Source organism: Austrofundulus limnaeus, unplaced genomic scaffold (genome assembly GCF_001266775.1).
Source record: "Austrofundulus limnaeus strain Quisiro unplaced genomic scaffold, Austrofundulus_limnaeus-1.0 Scaffold146, whole genome shotgun sequence".
Taxonomy (NCBI): domain Eukaryota; kingdom Metazoa; phylum Chordata; class Actinopteri; order Cyprinodontiformes; family Rivulidae; genus Austrofundulus; species Austrofundulus limnaeus.
Window position 1 is genome coordinate 5,713 of NW_013952548.1, and position 15,258 is coordinate 20,970.

The window sequence follows — 15,258 nt, forward strand, 5'->3', positions numbered from 1 at the left end:
GGGATCCTGAGAAAGAAAGTCAGGATCCATTTTTATTTATTTTTTCTCCCATGTCCTCTCGCGGGCTCCGTAAGAAACTAATCTTAATATTCTGTTCTTTTTTTCTACTGAAGTGACAAAAAAGTGAGTTGAGGAAAGGAAATTTTAGTTGATTGAGCTTTTTTTAAGAAGGAAAAGTTGGTGAGCTTAGTGGACATTGTGTACCAGTTGAGCAGATTTTTTTTTTACTATGTGGAGAAATGAAAATGTAACAAATCACAGCTTCATCTTCAATCATTTGAAAGAGCTCTTGACATGTTTATTATCGTTGCACAGTTACTCGCTTTATTTCCCTTTTAGTTCAACAAGTTGTAACCGTTGTTAAAATTCCAAACATCACACGGCTGTTCTGATGTTATCCGTTTCCTCAAAAGAAAAGGGAGTTGGTTTCCTATTACATGTGGCTTTGCACGCTACCACTCTCGTGGCGACTGCAGCAGTTTTACCTGCATGCGTGAGAAGACAGACTAATGCTACTACCGCTAATGCTCCAGAGGCACGCATGTGTCTGTTTTCCAGGAGGAGGAGTGAAAGAGCAGCCAAAGTAAACAGAGAGGACTTTGCTCAAATGGTTCAGGAAGTAACGCAATGACCTGCAAGTTATTAGTTCACTACTTAATGAGGCATAATTAACACAAAGTATAATTATTAACATGTTTTAAACTATACTTTGTGTTGAGCAAGCACCAAGTCATGTACTTCAGTGATTAACTGGAGACACCCACCAGTGCTGAGACTCCCCCCACACAGCGTTAGGATCTCCCCAGTCTTCCTGCAGTTATATAAGAGCTTGACTCAAATTGCAGCCAGCACTTCCTGCGAAATTTCCTCACACACTCTCACTCCCACACACATAAAGCCAGCCTCTAACAAAAGGCACCAGTAGCTCAGAAAAAGACAGCTTGCAGAGCTGAGAGGAGGCAATGAGAGGCAGGGTGTGGTTTCCCACAGCAGGGCTGCTGGTTTGGCTGTGCTGCCTCAACGCAGGGTCTGTTCAGGCGGGGAAGGTGGTGGCTCTGCCTGTGGATGGAAGCCACTGGCTCAGCATGAAGATACTGGTGAAGGAGCTGACCCGCAGGGGCCACGAGGTCACGGTGCTGGTGCCTGAAAGCAGCCTGTTGATCAAAGGTTCAGACAGCTACAAGACAGAGATCTACCCGGTGCCGTACACCCAAGCTGAACTGGATTCGATTTTAAACAGTTTCAGGGAAGGCGTTTTCGAAAAACACCCGGGAATTATGGATTTGTTTGCCAATGTTGATCGTTTGGTGAACTTTACTTCCATTCAAGTGACAGCTTGCGAGTCTTTGCTGGACAACGAGCCTTTGATGCGTCAACTAAAGAACGAAGGGTTCGACATCCTGCTCACAGACCCTTTCCTTCCCTGTGGCTCTGTCCTGGCTAAGATACTGTCCATCCCAGCCGTTTATTTCCTGCGTGGACTCCCATGTGAGCTGGACGTGAAGGCTAACCAGTGCCCCTCTCCACCTTCCTATGTCCCTAAGTTTTTTTCCGGTAACACTGACCGCATGGACTTCCCACAGAGGGTGAACAACATGTTGATGTTCTCTTTAGAGTCCTACTTGTGCACTGTGTTGTATAAGCCCTTCGATGGTCTGACAGGCAGGCTCTTTGACATGACTTATAAAGAACTTATAAGCGAGGGGGCTATCTGGCTCCTCAGACATGACTTTACTTTTGAATGGCCTAAACCTCTCATGCCTAACATGATTTTGATTGGAGGGATCAACTGTGCAAAGAAAGCTCCTCTGCCAGCGGTGAGTTTAAAGATAAATCTTTACAAGCGCATATTTGCATGTGTCCCATCTGGAATTAATGAGGCAAATCTCTTGTCACTTTGAGCTTGAACTTTAATGGAGAGCAGAAAAAACTTGTACAGTATAAATCTATAACAATTCTTGTACGTGTTCAAAAAACAAACTTTTACACGATTAAAAAAATTGAAAAGAGACTGATATCTGAAGCATTCCAGAAACTATTTCATCTGTTTTTTTAAGATGCGTTTTCAAATACGGTAGAACTTGTTTGGCTGCTGTTGCAATGGATTCTGTGGGAGAATTTGATCCAGATTTTTGAACTATGGCCAATATACCAGGAAAAGAAATGAGGGGCCCCAGTTATGTCAACAGAGATCAAATGCTTTGCAAAAACAATAGGTTTGTTGACATAAGCCCAAAGACGGTTATGCTGCCAGGATCAAATCATTACTTTTACACTGTGCTATTGAAATTCACTTTTTTAAGGGTTTTATGAGAAAATACAGCTATGTGGTGATGTAATGGTTTTACAGTAACATTTATTTTCAGACTAAAGATTGAGACTGTTTGCTTTCTTAATGTAATCTTTCTTTAATCTCTTCGCAGGATTTGAAGGAGTTTGTGGAAGGCTCGGGAGACGATGGCTTTATTGTCTTTACACTGGGTTCATATGTGGCCAGCATGCCAGAAGAAAAAGCTAAAATGTTTTTAGATGCTTTCCGACAAATACCTCAGCGGGTAAYTGACTCTCGTTTGACTGCTTTGTGTACTTTTTCTTTTTTTAGCTATAAAAAAGCAAACATTACCACACTAACCACTCTCACGTAAGACTGAATTAGGTTAAACTGCTGGACTTTGTGCTCTGCTTTGCTGTACAAGTGTTAGAGCATTCATTCATTACCTAAGCATTCAGAAGGTATAAACGAGGTATGATTTGTGTTTTAGGTCGTGTGGAGATACACAGGTGTGCTACCCAAAGATATACCCAAGAATGTCAGAATTCTGAAATGGTTACCTCAGAACGATCTCCTGGGTGAGTTTGACACAATATCTACAAAAAAAAAAAAAAAAACATAAACAAAACTCTTGCTAAAATCAACAAACTCGACCTTAACTGAGATTTCTTTGTCCTCCCCAGCCCACCCCAACGCTAAAGTCTTCATGACTCATGGAGGTACCCAYGGTATATATGAAGGTATCTGTAACGCCGTGCCCATGTTGATGTTCCCACTTTTCGGAGACCAGAGAGACAATGTTCATCGAATGGTGGCCCGGGGTGTTGCTGAGGAGATGAGCATCTTTGAAGTGACAACAGAAAAACTGGTGGCTGCCCTGAGCAGAATGATCCAAGACAAAAGGTAAGACACCTGGATGTTGAATGAATGCCGACAAAAAGTAAATATATTTATACTTTAGTCAAGTACGCGTTTTAAAAGTAGAGTTGTGGTGGAAAATAATTGTCTATGTTTCATCATTAGATTGCATAGATTTGCTTGGTCCCTGCTAACAAAAGAAGCAAAATAACAGACAAGACAGTTAATAATTTACCTTAGAAACTGAGAAGATCCAGAATTTTAGCCATGTAAAATAAAAATAAAAAACATGATTAAATTAGTACATTTTTTGTCTGTTTCATCATAAGGGGTATTGTATCTTGCACACAGGCATAAAGGTGCAAAGTGGTGTGAAACTGACGGGATTAGATTTAAAACCATAGTTTGGTCAGGTTTCAGCTTCTTGGAACACACAGCACAGTTTGAAATTCCACTTTTTTTTCTTATTTAACCCCTAAGAATCTACCTTAGCTCTCCATCAGCTACTTACATTTTATTGATCTTTTTTTTATGAGACAGGTTTGTGATTGCTAAACACAAGTGGTGTGGAAAACTACTTGCTTGCTTTTTAGCTGATATTTTCAATAGTTGAATAAAAACCAAAAGAAGTCATAGATGAGACATGTTTTGGCTTTTCCAGGCAGTTTGCAAAAAAGCAAACTGTCAGCCAGACATATATATTCATATACATATATATTATATTTTGCCCACTTCCTACTTCCAGGGTCACGGGGGGTCACTGATGCCCATTCCAGCAGTCACTGTGCGAGGGGTAGACTAGTGCATCCTAATTTTTTTTAACATTAACATTTCATTACAGATGTTTTGGCCTTCAGAAAAATGTTTTTTGGGGAGGTCACCTCCCAATAAAATACTAAAAAATAAATACTTTTTTTTACTCACGTTTTAGAGGAGACTAACTTTTACCAAAGTAATTTTATACTCAAGTATCACTTTGAGATACTTTAAACAAGACTATAACTCATCTAAAACAAGGTTTGTGATAGAGAGTAAAGACAAACAAAAAATTAACAAAACGTGTTTTTATTTTCTTCAGTTATAAGGAGCGGGTTGTGGAGCTGTCCCAGATCCACCTGGACCGCCCTGTTGAGCCTTTGGACCTGGCTGTTTTCTGGACCGAGTTTGTAATAAGACACAAGGGAGCGCCACATCTGAGGGTGGCYGCACATGACTTGAACTGGGTTCAGTACCACAGCCTGGACGTCGTCGGCTTTTTACTCACGGTTCTTGTCGTCACTTTGTGGGTGATGCTGAAGTCCTGCCARTTTTGCACTCGCAAATTTTGTGGGAAGAAAACTACAAAGAAAAAATCTGAATAGCACCTGACAAAAGAAAGTATTAAAATACTGCTGTGAAGTCTGGTGTACTGTAAATGTGTTAACTGTGTGTATCTCAGCCATTTCCTCTTTTGGCCATAACAAACATAAAAACTAGCTCATTAAAAAGTTTACAACAGTAAAATTCATCCATCCATTTACTTTCCTTATCTGCTTTTCCATTAATAAACATAATTTAGTCATTGTTATTTTAACATCTGGTTAAAAATATTTCAGTAGTGAGAAGATATTTTATATTAAATCCAAATATTGCTTGAGTTAGAAGTTCAGTTCATTTCCTGAAGCTGTTTTGAGCAGCTTTAGATCATGTAAACAGTAAATAATGTGCACTTTTTTTTTTAATTTTGCTCAGAAGCTTTAATAAATATCTTCAATCCATAACGCCAGGATGCTAACATTAAATACTGCAACTAGTCAATAGTCTGCATAAAGACCTTTGGGAGATATCTGCACTTAAGTGTTATTAGAGAGTTGGCCTCAGATGCATCATTCATAAGTAGTAATTTGGTGCTCACTGCAAAGTCATAACTACAAAACAACAATCGTAAYGATAATAATATTAATATTAATAATTGTAACTCTAATACTAAAAATAATAATGGTTAGTGAGTCTTTAAAACAAATTTTACAAGCTAAACATTGTGACCACATGTCAACTACTATGTCCATGTACCTACAGAAACAGCCAAAGTGACTGAAAATAGGTCAACATTAAGCTTAATAGTACAGCAGTTTTGTTAAAGGTGTCCATGTTTGAAAGCTGAGTTCAGTTTTTCATTCTGCTCAATCCTTGATATTTAATACGGACAGCCATCTTGCTCAATCTGACATTGTGATCATTGCAAAAAAAAAAAAAAAAACAACAACACATTTTGGGAATTAGTGACGAGTGAATTCTGGCTACCCAGAAATGTAACAATGATCAGTTTAAACCATGCCACTCTCTAGTGRTATGTTTTACTTTCAGTGGTTCATTATGCTGTAACTGCAGAACCTGTTTGGTAAGCACCCCCTCCCACCTCTATACCGTAGACATTGTGGTTGTATGGGTACAGACCTATAATGTCTAGCATTACAGAGCAGGTCTTCCTGTTTCCCATGAAGCTACTTCAAAGTGCAAACAAACAGTTTAACCCCTTAAAAGTCTCTGCTCCACCMGTGGGCAAGAATGGTGCAGTTTCTGCCTTTAGTTTCCACACGTTTCCAGATGCTACCAGGGCTTCTTATTTTGTATTTTTTTTTTTCCTTTTTTGTGTGAAAACCAGACTGTCTCACGACTTCCCCCAGTTCTTCCCTTTAGCATGACACCCTTACAAAAAATAAAAAAAATGTCAAAAAGGCTTTTAAGGAATTTCAGGGGCGACTGTTTAAGTGCACAAGTCACAAAAGTGGTCATTGAAGGTGTTTTCCTACAGATAACCTGCACTTCTCAACTTGGTCTCTACATTAATAATAATAATAATAATAATAATAATAATAATAATAAAAACATGTTGTTTTGTGCAACTAATGTTAAAAGCAATATAATACAAATATCATGTGACAGACGGTGTTAGAAAAATGAGAACTGAACAAATTGTGCCACCTAGTGGACAAAAGGTTGAATTAATGTCAAACGTTTAATCAGCTTGCCTTAAAATATCAAGTTGATCCTACCTTTATTGACAATAAAATTAATGTCTATCAAAATTTAATAACAGATGTAAGAAATATCATATAAATGTTTTGTTTTTTCATAAATATATAGCATTTAAAAATAAGAATGACATCACCTAAAGTGGGCAATAAAACAGGGAGGACACAGGATAAAAAAAAAATGAATCAACGATTTCATTTAAGTAAGTCAGTATTAAAAAAAAACATTAAATAAACCAAAGCAATGAAATGATTCATGTCTCAATAATACTGCATGAGAACAAATGTCACCTTTGACAAAGCAGGTGGGGGGTCAGCACAAGTTCCATCTCTTGCTTGTGCAGACACACGTTTATTTCCTACACCACAATGTTTCCGTTGTGATCTTGGGGGTCGACTATGGGGGGTGTCAAGGTGTTAAACTGCAAACTGTTCATCTTTACCTTGTGTGCAACCATGATACAATCAAGCTGCATCATTTGCATTGCTCTGCTGGTTACCTTTACTGGTGGGACCTGATTATTTTCTTTAAATACTTTTTACTGAAATGGTGGAGGGTATTGCTAAGACACAGGAAGTTTTCCATATTTAAACACAAGTTGCTTTTAAAAAGCAATTTGACCTTTTTGTTTCATGACAGGGGCCAGTGAGAGCGGCATTGTAGATGGTCGGGTTGCAAAGCCCCACTCCAGACCCTAGCATCACTCCAGATTCAAAAACAACATTTGTGTGGTGGGGTACTTATTCACAGAGACTTTGTTTTAACTGCAGCCCACTGCAAAGAGTGAGTTTACACAGCAGCACACAGTTTAACTCACAATTGTTAATCTAAGTTTATTTACAACTTGTTGAACATAGCTTTACAAATTGACAAAAACCTAAATGAATTATTCAAACTAAAATTAATGAAGAGTTTTAAATGGTCGATTAGGTCTTGGTGCTGAAATCTAAAATATACATTTGTGTTTTTTAGTAAACAAGGACGTGAGATGATAGTGGTACTCGGAGCACATAACACCAGCAAAGAAKAGAAAAGTCAGCAAAAAATCAAAGTGAAAAAGTACCACTTGCATCCAAAATACACTGGAGGGTATGACTTTGATGCAATGTTACTTGAGGTAAACTAAAACTAATTAAAATAATACATTGTGCAATTATTTTTGCAATGTTYATAAAATTATTTACAGAAAACCACTTGACTTAAATTTCAAATTTCAGTCAGCCATTGGGAGTAGTTTTCTGTAAACAAGTTTTGTGACCATTCAAATTAATTTGTTTGAATATGTTAAAGAGATAAGCTGCATCTTCAAGATTTTTTATTAATCACATAAAATAAGTTCTCTTTTTTTATCAGCTGAAGAATAAGTCCAAACTGAATAAGTATGTGAAGCCAATGGGACTACCTGAGGAAGATGAAAAACTCCCTGCTAATACTAACTGTGCTGTCGCCGGCTGGGGCCAAACTGGACCAGAAAACTCAGCTTCAGACCTTCTGAGGGAGGTCACAGAGAAGCTGCAATTTAGCTTCGAGTGCAAACATATTTGGAAAGAATATTTTAATTTTCAACATATGGTTTGTACAAAGTTTGACAGAAAGAATGGAGCAGTATGCCAGGTAATAAACTAGTTAACATAAATGCGATTAAATAAGATTTTGTTGAATTTTTAAAAATGGTTGTTGATAAAACATTATAGGAGCTATTTTTAATATGTAGGCTAAAAATGTTTCATATCTTCTGACAGAAATCTTCCCCCTTTATTTATTTTTTTTTAGGGGGATTCCGGTGGGCCGCTTCTCTGCAACGCCAAACTTCAAGGCATAACTGCTTTTACAGGAGATAAAGGCTGTGATAATCCAAAATATCCCCATGTCTTCACTAAAGTTCATGTTTTTTCTTCCTTGGATTAAAAAAGTGATTGGAAAAAAGACTGTAACTTAGAAAATGTCTAAATGGCAGTGTCTACAATAAAAAAATTGATTTCATWTGTTTATTTATGTTTTACAGAAGCGTTTTTGTCTTGCAAACCATCTGCAAATAGTTTACCAACTAGTTACAGACAGTTTAGTTTTAACCCTCCTGCTGACCCACATGACTAACGACCCACAAGACCTTTTGACCCAACGGTTATGTTAGTAAGTCATGCACATTCAGCAGCTAGAGTATTGTTTCCTGTGTGCTATGCTTTAACTTGAAACGTAAAAACCCACCAGTGCAGAAATAAAACCACAGACTGCTGCTGGCTGTCAGTTATTGTGAAACCTTTAAAAAAAAATGCTGTTCTCTCTTTGAAAATAAGGTTAGTGGTAGATTAAAAAGTATTTGTGGGTAAAAAAAAATCCTCCTTCGTGAAAATTTTCCTCTGGGGAGAAAATATCCAATAACTTCACTTGCTTAAGGTTGTCACACTAGACAACTTTTGCCAATTTATGAAACACATTTTTATGTCTAAATTGCTAATAAAAGTTGTATATTTGATCAATTTGTTAGAATTACAGTATGCACACACATAACATAAGCTTCCATTAGATTTTTTCAATACCATCTTATCTTAAATGTAGATGTCTTGAAAATRTACATGATTTGGCATAAGTTTTCTAAAACGTCAGAGTGTTACAGGATCTTCAGATCAAATGAGACACGAATAATCTGACTTTTCAATTACCTGTAAAAAGTTTCAAACACACGCAATGTTAAAAAGAATGTAATTCTTTAGGAATTCAACTCAATTTATTTATGGTACATAGCATCAAATTTTAATGGGGCATCGTATAAAAATAAATACATTTAAAGAAGCCACTTCATCATCATGAATCGCTTCATAGCAGTCTCCCATCCTGAGCAGCACACTGGTGAGAGTGGAAAGAAAGGCTCCTGTCATGTCATGCAACCATCCTGGGATTTTCTTTTTACACACAACATGTATTTAATATGAAGCATTTGAAAACAGCATTTATAAAATAAGTGTAAATAAAAACGCAAACTGAGTTTGAAGACAGAGTTAAAACAACATCTCAGAGAGGGTGGTCTCAGAGTGACATGATGTCACAGCAGGARGTGGCTGTGTTAGGGGGCTGTCTTTCTCTGGCTAATCTGAAAAAAAAATCAAGTTTCACTGCATTAAGGTTAAGACTCTTTGGAAGAGGTTTAAAGACATCTGTATTTAAACACACCTCAAGGGAAGGTGAGAAACCAACATTATTTTCATATTATCCTCTTTGAAATGTTTACAAATGCTCTATAAAACTCAAACAAAATTTTCATTTGTTTTAAAAGGATGCTCTTGTTGAATAATCTTTGAATCCAACAAAAGTTGTAACAGTTGCTTCTAAAAGTAACCTAATCAATAGAAACACTAGAATTTTCTGTTTCATTTTGAATAAAATGAAGATATTTTTTATGTATCTAATTTATGAATGTTTTTAAGAGAAATCTTGTTTCACGTGTGAGGAGATACCCCCAGAAGGAATCTCCTAACATCATTGTAATGTATTGCAGAGACAGTTTTAATTAAAACACTACTCAAGAGTTGTAACAATCTGCGGTATGCAACTGTTTCTTCACCTCTGAGTGTGTCGRTCAGTTTTTTGCCCTCTTGAGATCATATGTTGGTAGGAAGTTACTGGTTTCTACTGCTAGCACTGCTGAGGACGTCTTCCTGTTTCTCAGGAAGAGATGGTCAAAGAAAACATGTTGCTAGAAAAAAAGATTTCGTACTTTTGTCATACTATTTTGTTTCATTGTTCAACTCTCAATGTTACATTAAAAATTCTATTAATATATCATATTTACATTTTTTCTGAATCAGCATAATACTGCTGGGGGTTTCTGGGGTGGTGCTTATCCCAGCAGTCAGCATCCATACCTAAAATATTTTAACATGATCAGTCTAAAATATACTTTTACAGACTGTGTTAGCATATATTTTTGAGTTTGTGACTTCAGGTGAAGGCATTAGAATGCATAATATATCATGCAGATATTGTGCACATAGCTTTTAGTAGAAGTACAGGAGGTTTCATAAAAGTGAAACAATAGGAGCCCCACCTATGTGGACCTAGTAACAAACTAAAAAAATATTAAGTGGCCAAGCATATTTATTGTATCAATTTGGTCTTTTGTTGTCAGTACATTTATTAAATCTTGAGTTTTATTATTTTAAAACTCTAATTTTGCAGTACAAGTAGGTTTGCAGAGCACCAAAAGTTGGGTTAAGAAATCCCCGCCACAGGATCGCCACCTTAACATGGCGGAGGGATTTGAGTATACCCCTGTGATCCCAGGGGCTATGTTGTCTGGGGCATTGACCCCTGGTAGGGTCTCCCATGACAAACAGGCCTCGGCGAAGGGGTCAGACAGCAGGGCGAAGACAGCAACAGGCTTTCCAGGTTAACTCCTGAAGAAGCTGACAGGTACAGGGTGGCAAGGAGGGTTGCAGCTTCGGTGGTTGCAGATGCAAAAACTTGGGCATGGGAGGAATTCAGGGAGGCCRTGGAGGAGGACTTTTGATTGGAAGTTCTAGCAAACTGTTTGGCGACTCAGAAAAGGAAAGCATTCCCTGTCCCAGTCTGGGTGGGGAACTGCTGACCATGACTGAGAATATCATTGGGCAGTGGAAAGAACACTTTGAGGATCTCCWRTATCCACCCTCCATGTYCACCTTTGAGGAGGCMGAGTCTGAAGACTCTGGGAAAGACRAGTCCAWTACMRTGGCAGAGGTTGCCGAGGTAKTCAGAAAGCTCCTTGGTGGCAGGGCGCCAGGTATGGATGATAGTTGCCCTGAGAAGCTAAAGGCTCTGGATGTGGAGAGGCTGTCATGGTTGACACGTTTCTTCAACATCGCATGAAGGACTGGGACAACTTTTTAAAAGGGGGCTGAAGAGTTTGTTCTAACTATCATGGGGTCAAACATCTTGCCCTACCCAGGAAAGTTTACCAGGGTGTTGGAAGGGAGGCTCCAATCGATTGTCGAACCTCAGATTCAAGAGGAGCATTGTGGCTTTCGTCCTGGTCTTGGAACAGTGGACCAGATCTTTACCCTTTTGCAGTTGCTAAGGGGGTCGTGGGAGTTTGCCTCTCTGGTCTACATGYGTTTTGTGGACTTGGAGAAGGCTYATGACYGTGTTTCTCGCGGCATTCTGTGGGGCGTGCTGCAGGAATATGGAGTCTGTGGGTTGTTACGAAGGGTGATCCAGTCCCTGTAGAACCAAAAYAGGAGCTGTGTTCACATTCTTGGCACAAAGTCATGATTGTTCTCATTGCGGGTTGGACTCCACAAGRGCTGTCACTTGTCTCTGATCCCGTTTGTAGGGTTTATAGACTGTATCAGGGCACAGTCATGGAGAGGAGGCTGTCTGGTTTTGGAACTGCGTGATTTCATCTCTGCTGTATGCAGATGATGTGGTTCTGTTGGYRTCTTTGGWCCAAGAACTTCAGCATTCATTGGGACAGTCAGCAGCYGAGTGTGAAGCAGCTGGGATGAARGTCAGCTCCTCTTAATCTGAGGCCAATGTTCTTGASCTGAAAAGGGTGGATTGCTCCCTCTGGGTTGTGAGAGAGTCTCTGCCTCAAATAGAGGAGTTTAAGTATCTGGGTGTCTTGTTCATGAGTGATGGTAGGATGGAGCGGGAGATGGATCARTGGATTGGGGCCTCATCCTCAGTAATGAGGACATTGCTTCAGTCAGTAGTGGTGAAAAAAGAGCTGAGTTGAAAGTCAAAGCTCTCAATTTACTGGTCTGTCTGCGTTCCAATCCTTACCTATGGTCACGAGGCATGGATCATGACTGAAAGACCAAGATTCTGGATACAAGCGGTCAATATGAGCTTCCTTTGTGGGGTGGCAAGACTCAGTCTTAGAGATAGGGTGAGGAGCTCCATCATCCAGGGGGAGCTCAGAGTAGGTTTACAAATCTAAATGGTTAAAGCTTTTTGTTTGTTTTTCTTTAGGCAGCCATGAAACAAGTGAGCTGCATCATTTATGTCTTTCTGTTGGTCACCATCACTGGTAAGAACAGATTACATTTTATTTATTGAAGAAAAAAATGTTTTTATTTAAATATTTTTTTTATCTGTCTCATAAAAAGGGGCCACTGAGAGCAGCATAGTAGGTGGTAAGGTTGCAGAGAAGCACTCCAGACCCTACATGGCATCCATCCAGGTTAATAAGKACCATCACTGTGGTGGGATTCTTATTCGCAAGGATTATGTTCTAACTGCAGCTCACTGCAAAGAGTAAGTTTGATTGGCAGCAATGTCAAATTTTCTTTTTTAAATCCTTATGGTTATAATTAAGAATCAACAAAAGAAAACAAAAACATTTATCTTTGTCTATTTAGCATTTTACAACTTAACTACATAATTGTATGACATGAAGCACATTAGGACTAAAAAATACACTATCAAGGYAAAAGAAACTGCTGTAAATGTGTATTTTTAAAGCACTCATATTAGTTTTTATTAAAAGGTAAATAATTAGTCATTGTTTTCCAGTTGTTATCGGGACATGACAGTGGTACTCGGCGCACATGACATCAGCCAGAAGGAGAAAAGTCARCAAAAAATCAATGTGAAAAAGTACTACGTGCATCCAAATTTCACTGGAGGATTTCACTATGACGTTATGCTACTTAAGGTAAAGTAACACTATAATATATTTAGGTTTTGTCAAATATGCCATTTTCTTTAGGACGTATATTTTTTTTTTGTACTTCTGGTTTAAATATGAAGCATTTAAGCTGTATTATGTGATACCGGCACAAGTAAATATGTCTCTGAAAAATACATCACCCTTCTAACTGTGCAGCTTCATATACACTACATTGCCAAAATTATTTGCTCACYCATCCAAATGGCAMTATACTTACAAATAGTACATAATTTAATGAATTACACCTTAAACTACTGTTTGCTTTACAGCTAGAAAAAAATGCCAAACTGAATAAGTACGTGAAGACGCTTGGACTGCCTGAGAAAGATGAAAACCTCCCTGTTAAAACTAAATGTGATGTTGCTGGCTGGGGCCAAACTGGACCTAAACAGGCTGGTTCAAATCTTCTGAAGGAGGCCACAGAGATGATGCAATTTAGCTTTGAATGCAAAAATATTTGGAAGGAGAATTTCTCTCCCCAGAATATGATCTGCACCACATTTAACACAAAGGACGGAGGAGTGTGCCAGGTTAGTAAATTAGTAAATCACGTTATGATAAAACAAATGTTTCAAATAATGAAATGCACAACTCCTTTTGTTTTTGTTTTCTTYAAGGGTGATTCTGGAGGACCACTTATTTGCAACACCAAGCTTCAAGGCATAACTGCTTACACTGCTGAAAATGCATGCGACGATCCAAACTACCCCCATGTCTTTACTAAAGTTCATTTCTTTCTGCCCTGGATCAAGTCAGTGATGAAGAAATAAGGCAGTACTTTATTTTCTTGTTTGTGAATAACAAAAAAAAACACGTCTTTGTGAGAGAAAAGATATATGCAAATTCTACAATAAAAAAAAACATGATGCTTATGTATGTGTGTTTTGTGTTTTTTGGAAATCATCTGTAACGTGTTCATCAATGATGACAGAGTTGGTTTTAAAAGTTTAAAATCAAGCCAGCCACAGTAAAGTGCAAAGAATGGATTGTTTTCTGAATGACTTGAAAYGTACAACTCCACAGATGAACTCAGSTGGAAAATAAAAACAACAGGAATAAATCGAAAACCTCCCTGCATTAGAGCTAACCACCACAACAACACTACTAAAGCCAGGCTGAACGCACATTTAACTGTTCTGGGGTTGCTTATAAAAAGCATGTGAGAATAAAATAATGYAATTTATTCAAAGTCAGGACTAAGAATGCGGTCAAATGATTTGGTTTTTAAGATTCCAGGAATAGGTCACAGTCTCACAAGAACAAAATCAAGTCTGCCTTTTGAGTAAAATGAAAGTAAAATTATAATTTAGGATAAAAAATACATGGGGAAGTAGAAATGACCTTTTGTTTTTAGTGAGAGTTGTGTGGTCCATTGTGTGCATTGTGGTTAAAAAGGTCTAAATGCCTTCTGTAAGGGTAGCTGAGAGAAAAACAATCTACAAAAATATAACATAATAAATTTATATATATATAAAATAAATGGATCACCTCATCATGGGGGATGTACCTACATTTCTGATTGGCTATGAGCCAAGTTACTCTTTTTCAGTGCAACAAAATCTCAAGTAGTAAAATTTGAGAATATTTGATGCCCTATAAGCAAAAGCAAATGTCATTTGTTTCTTGATAAACCTGTAGACTTCAGCATGCAGCAGTAAGTTAGGTGTGAATGCACCTCTTGCTTTTGGTGTGAACATGTTTTGACACCTACCCACAAGGTTTCCATGTGCAAGGTTTGGAGGTTGGCTATAAAAGATGGGGTGGGGGGGATCGGAAACCCTAACCTGTTCAGCTTTTCCCTCTGTGCAGCCATGGCACACACAAGCTGCATCATTTTCATTTGTCTGTTGGTCCCCATGACTGGTAAGATAAGATTCTTATTTCATATTTGCAACTAATGTYCTACACTTCTCAATTTGTTTGCCAACGATGTACTAATTTGACCTTCTTGTTTCATGGAAGGAGCTTTAGAAAGTGGTATAGTTGGTGGTCAGGTGGCAAAACCTCACTCCAGACCCTACATGGCATCGCTCCAGTTTCAGGGGCAACATTCATGTGGTGGGCTACTTATTCGGAAGGACTTTGTTCTAACCGCAGCCCACTGCAAATGGTAAGTTTGTTTAGTAGMAATTTGGTTATCTGTTAACAATAAATGTGTTTTATTTTGTCTGACATAAAAACTAAATGTAATGTGGTAGCAGTGCACTCATCCTTGCTACATATGTCTAATTTGAAATATTTTAGCTTTTCCTAAGYGCTAAACATCGGTGGAAAACAGAAGTATATATTTTTTTGTTTTTCAGGGGTGGGAAACAGGAGATGACAGTGGTACTCGGAGCACATGACATAAGCAAGAATGAGAAAACTCAGCAAAGGTTCCAAGTGGCAAAATATTTTCAGCATCCGAATTTTACTGGACAATATGACTACGACATTATGTTACTAAAGGTAAACAGGTTCTTAAATA

At 38.1% G+C, this 15,258-nt stretch overlaps 4 protein-coding genes across 5 annotated transcripts; all 4 read left to right on the forward strand.

The window, feature by feature from the left end:
• Window positions 1-863: 863 nt before the first annotated feature.
• On the forward strand, window positions 864-4,637 carry LOC106523143 (UDP-glucuronosyltransferase). The gene is made up of 5 exons (XM_014016470.1): window positions 864-1,817; window positions 2,424-2,555; window positions 2,763-2,850; window positions 2,956-3,175; window positions 4,209-4,637. Exons 1-5 carry the CDS (start codon window positions 963-965, stop codon window positions 4,489-4,491), a joined length of 1,578 nt encoding a protein of 525 aa, XP_013871924.1. The 5' UTR covers window positions 864-962; the 3' UTR covers window positions 4,492-4,637.
• A 2,496-nt stretch (window positions 4,638-7,133) lies between these two features.
• LOC106523141 (mast cell protease 4) lies at window positions 7,134-8,128 on the forward strand. Its single transcript, XM_014016466.1, has 3 exons — window positions 7,134-7,262; window positions 7,499-7,759; window positions 7,919-8,128. Exons 1-3 carry the CDS (start codon window positions 7,134-7,136, stop codon window positions 8,051-8,053), a joined length of 525 nt encoding a protein of 174 aa, XP_013871920.1. The 3' UTR covers window positions 8,054-8,128.
• A 744-nt stretch (window positions 8,129-8,872) lies between these two features.
• Window positions 8,873-13,663, forward strand: LOC106523145 (chymase). 2 transcript variants are annotated; one of them, XM_014016472.1, is made up of 6 exons: window positions 8,873-9,327; window positions 12,092-12,149; window positions 12,229-12,376; window positions 12,635-12,776; window positions 13,061-13,321; window positions 13,409-13,663. In XM_014016472.1, the coding sequence occupies exons 2-6, from the start codon at window positions 12,098-12,100 to the stop codon at window positions 13,559-13,561; spliced, it is 756 nt and encodes a 251-aa protein (XP_013871926.1). In that variant the 5' UTR covers window positions 8,873-9,327; window positions 12,092-12,097; the 3' UTR covers window positions 13,562-13,663. The 2 variants fall into 2 exon arrangements, with proteins under 2 accessions (XP_013871926.1, XP_013871927.1); XM_014016473.1 differs by lacking the exon at window positions 8,873-9,327 and having other exon boundaries at window positions 11,774-12,149.
• A 721-nt stretch (window positions 13,664-14,384) lies between these two features.
• On the forward strand, window positions 14,385-15,256 carry LOC106523148 (mast cell protease 1; the record flags this gene model as incomplete). Its single annotated transcript, XM_014016475.1, is given in 2 exon segments — window positions 14,385-14,901; window positions 15,095-15,256. Coding segments are annotated over 2 exon segments (317 nt in total), but the record flags the coding sequence as incomplete, so codon positions are not given.
• Between the last annotated feature and the right edge of the window lie 2 nt (window positions 15,257-15,258).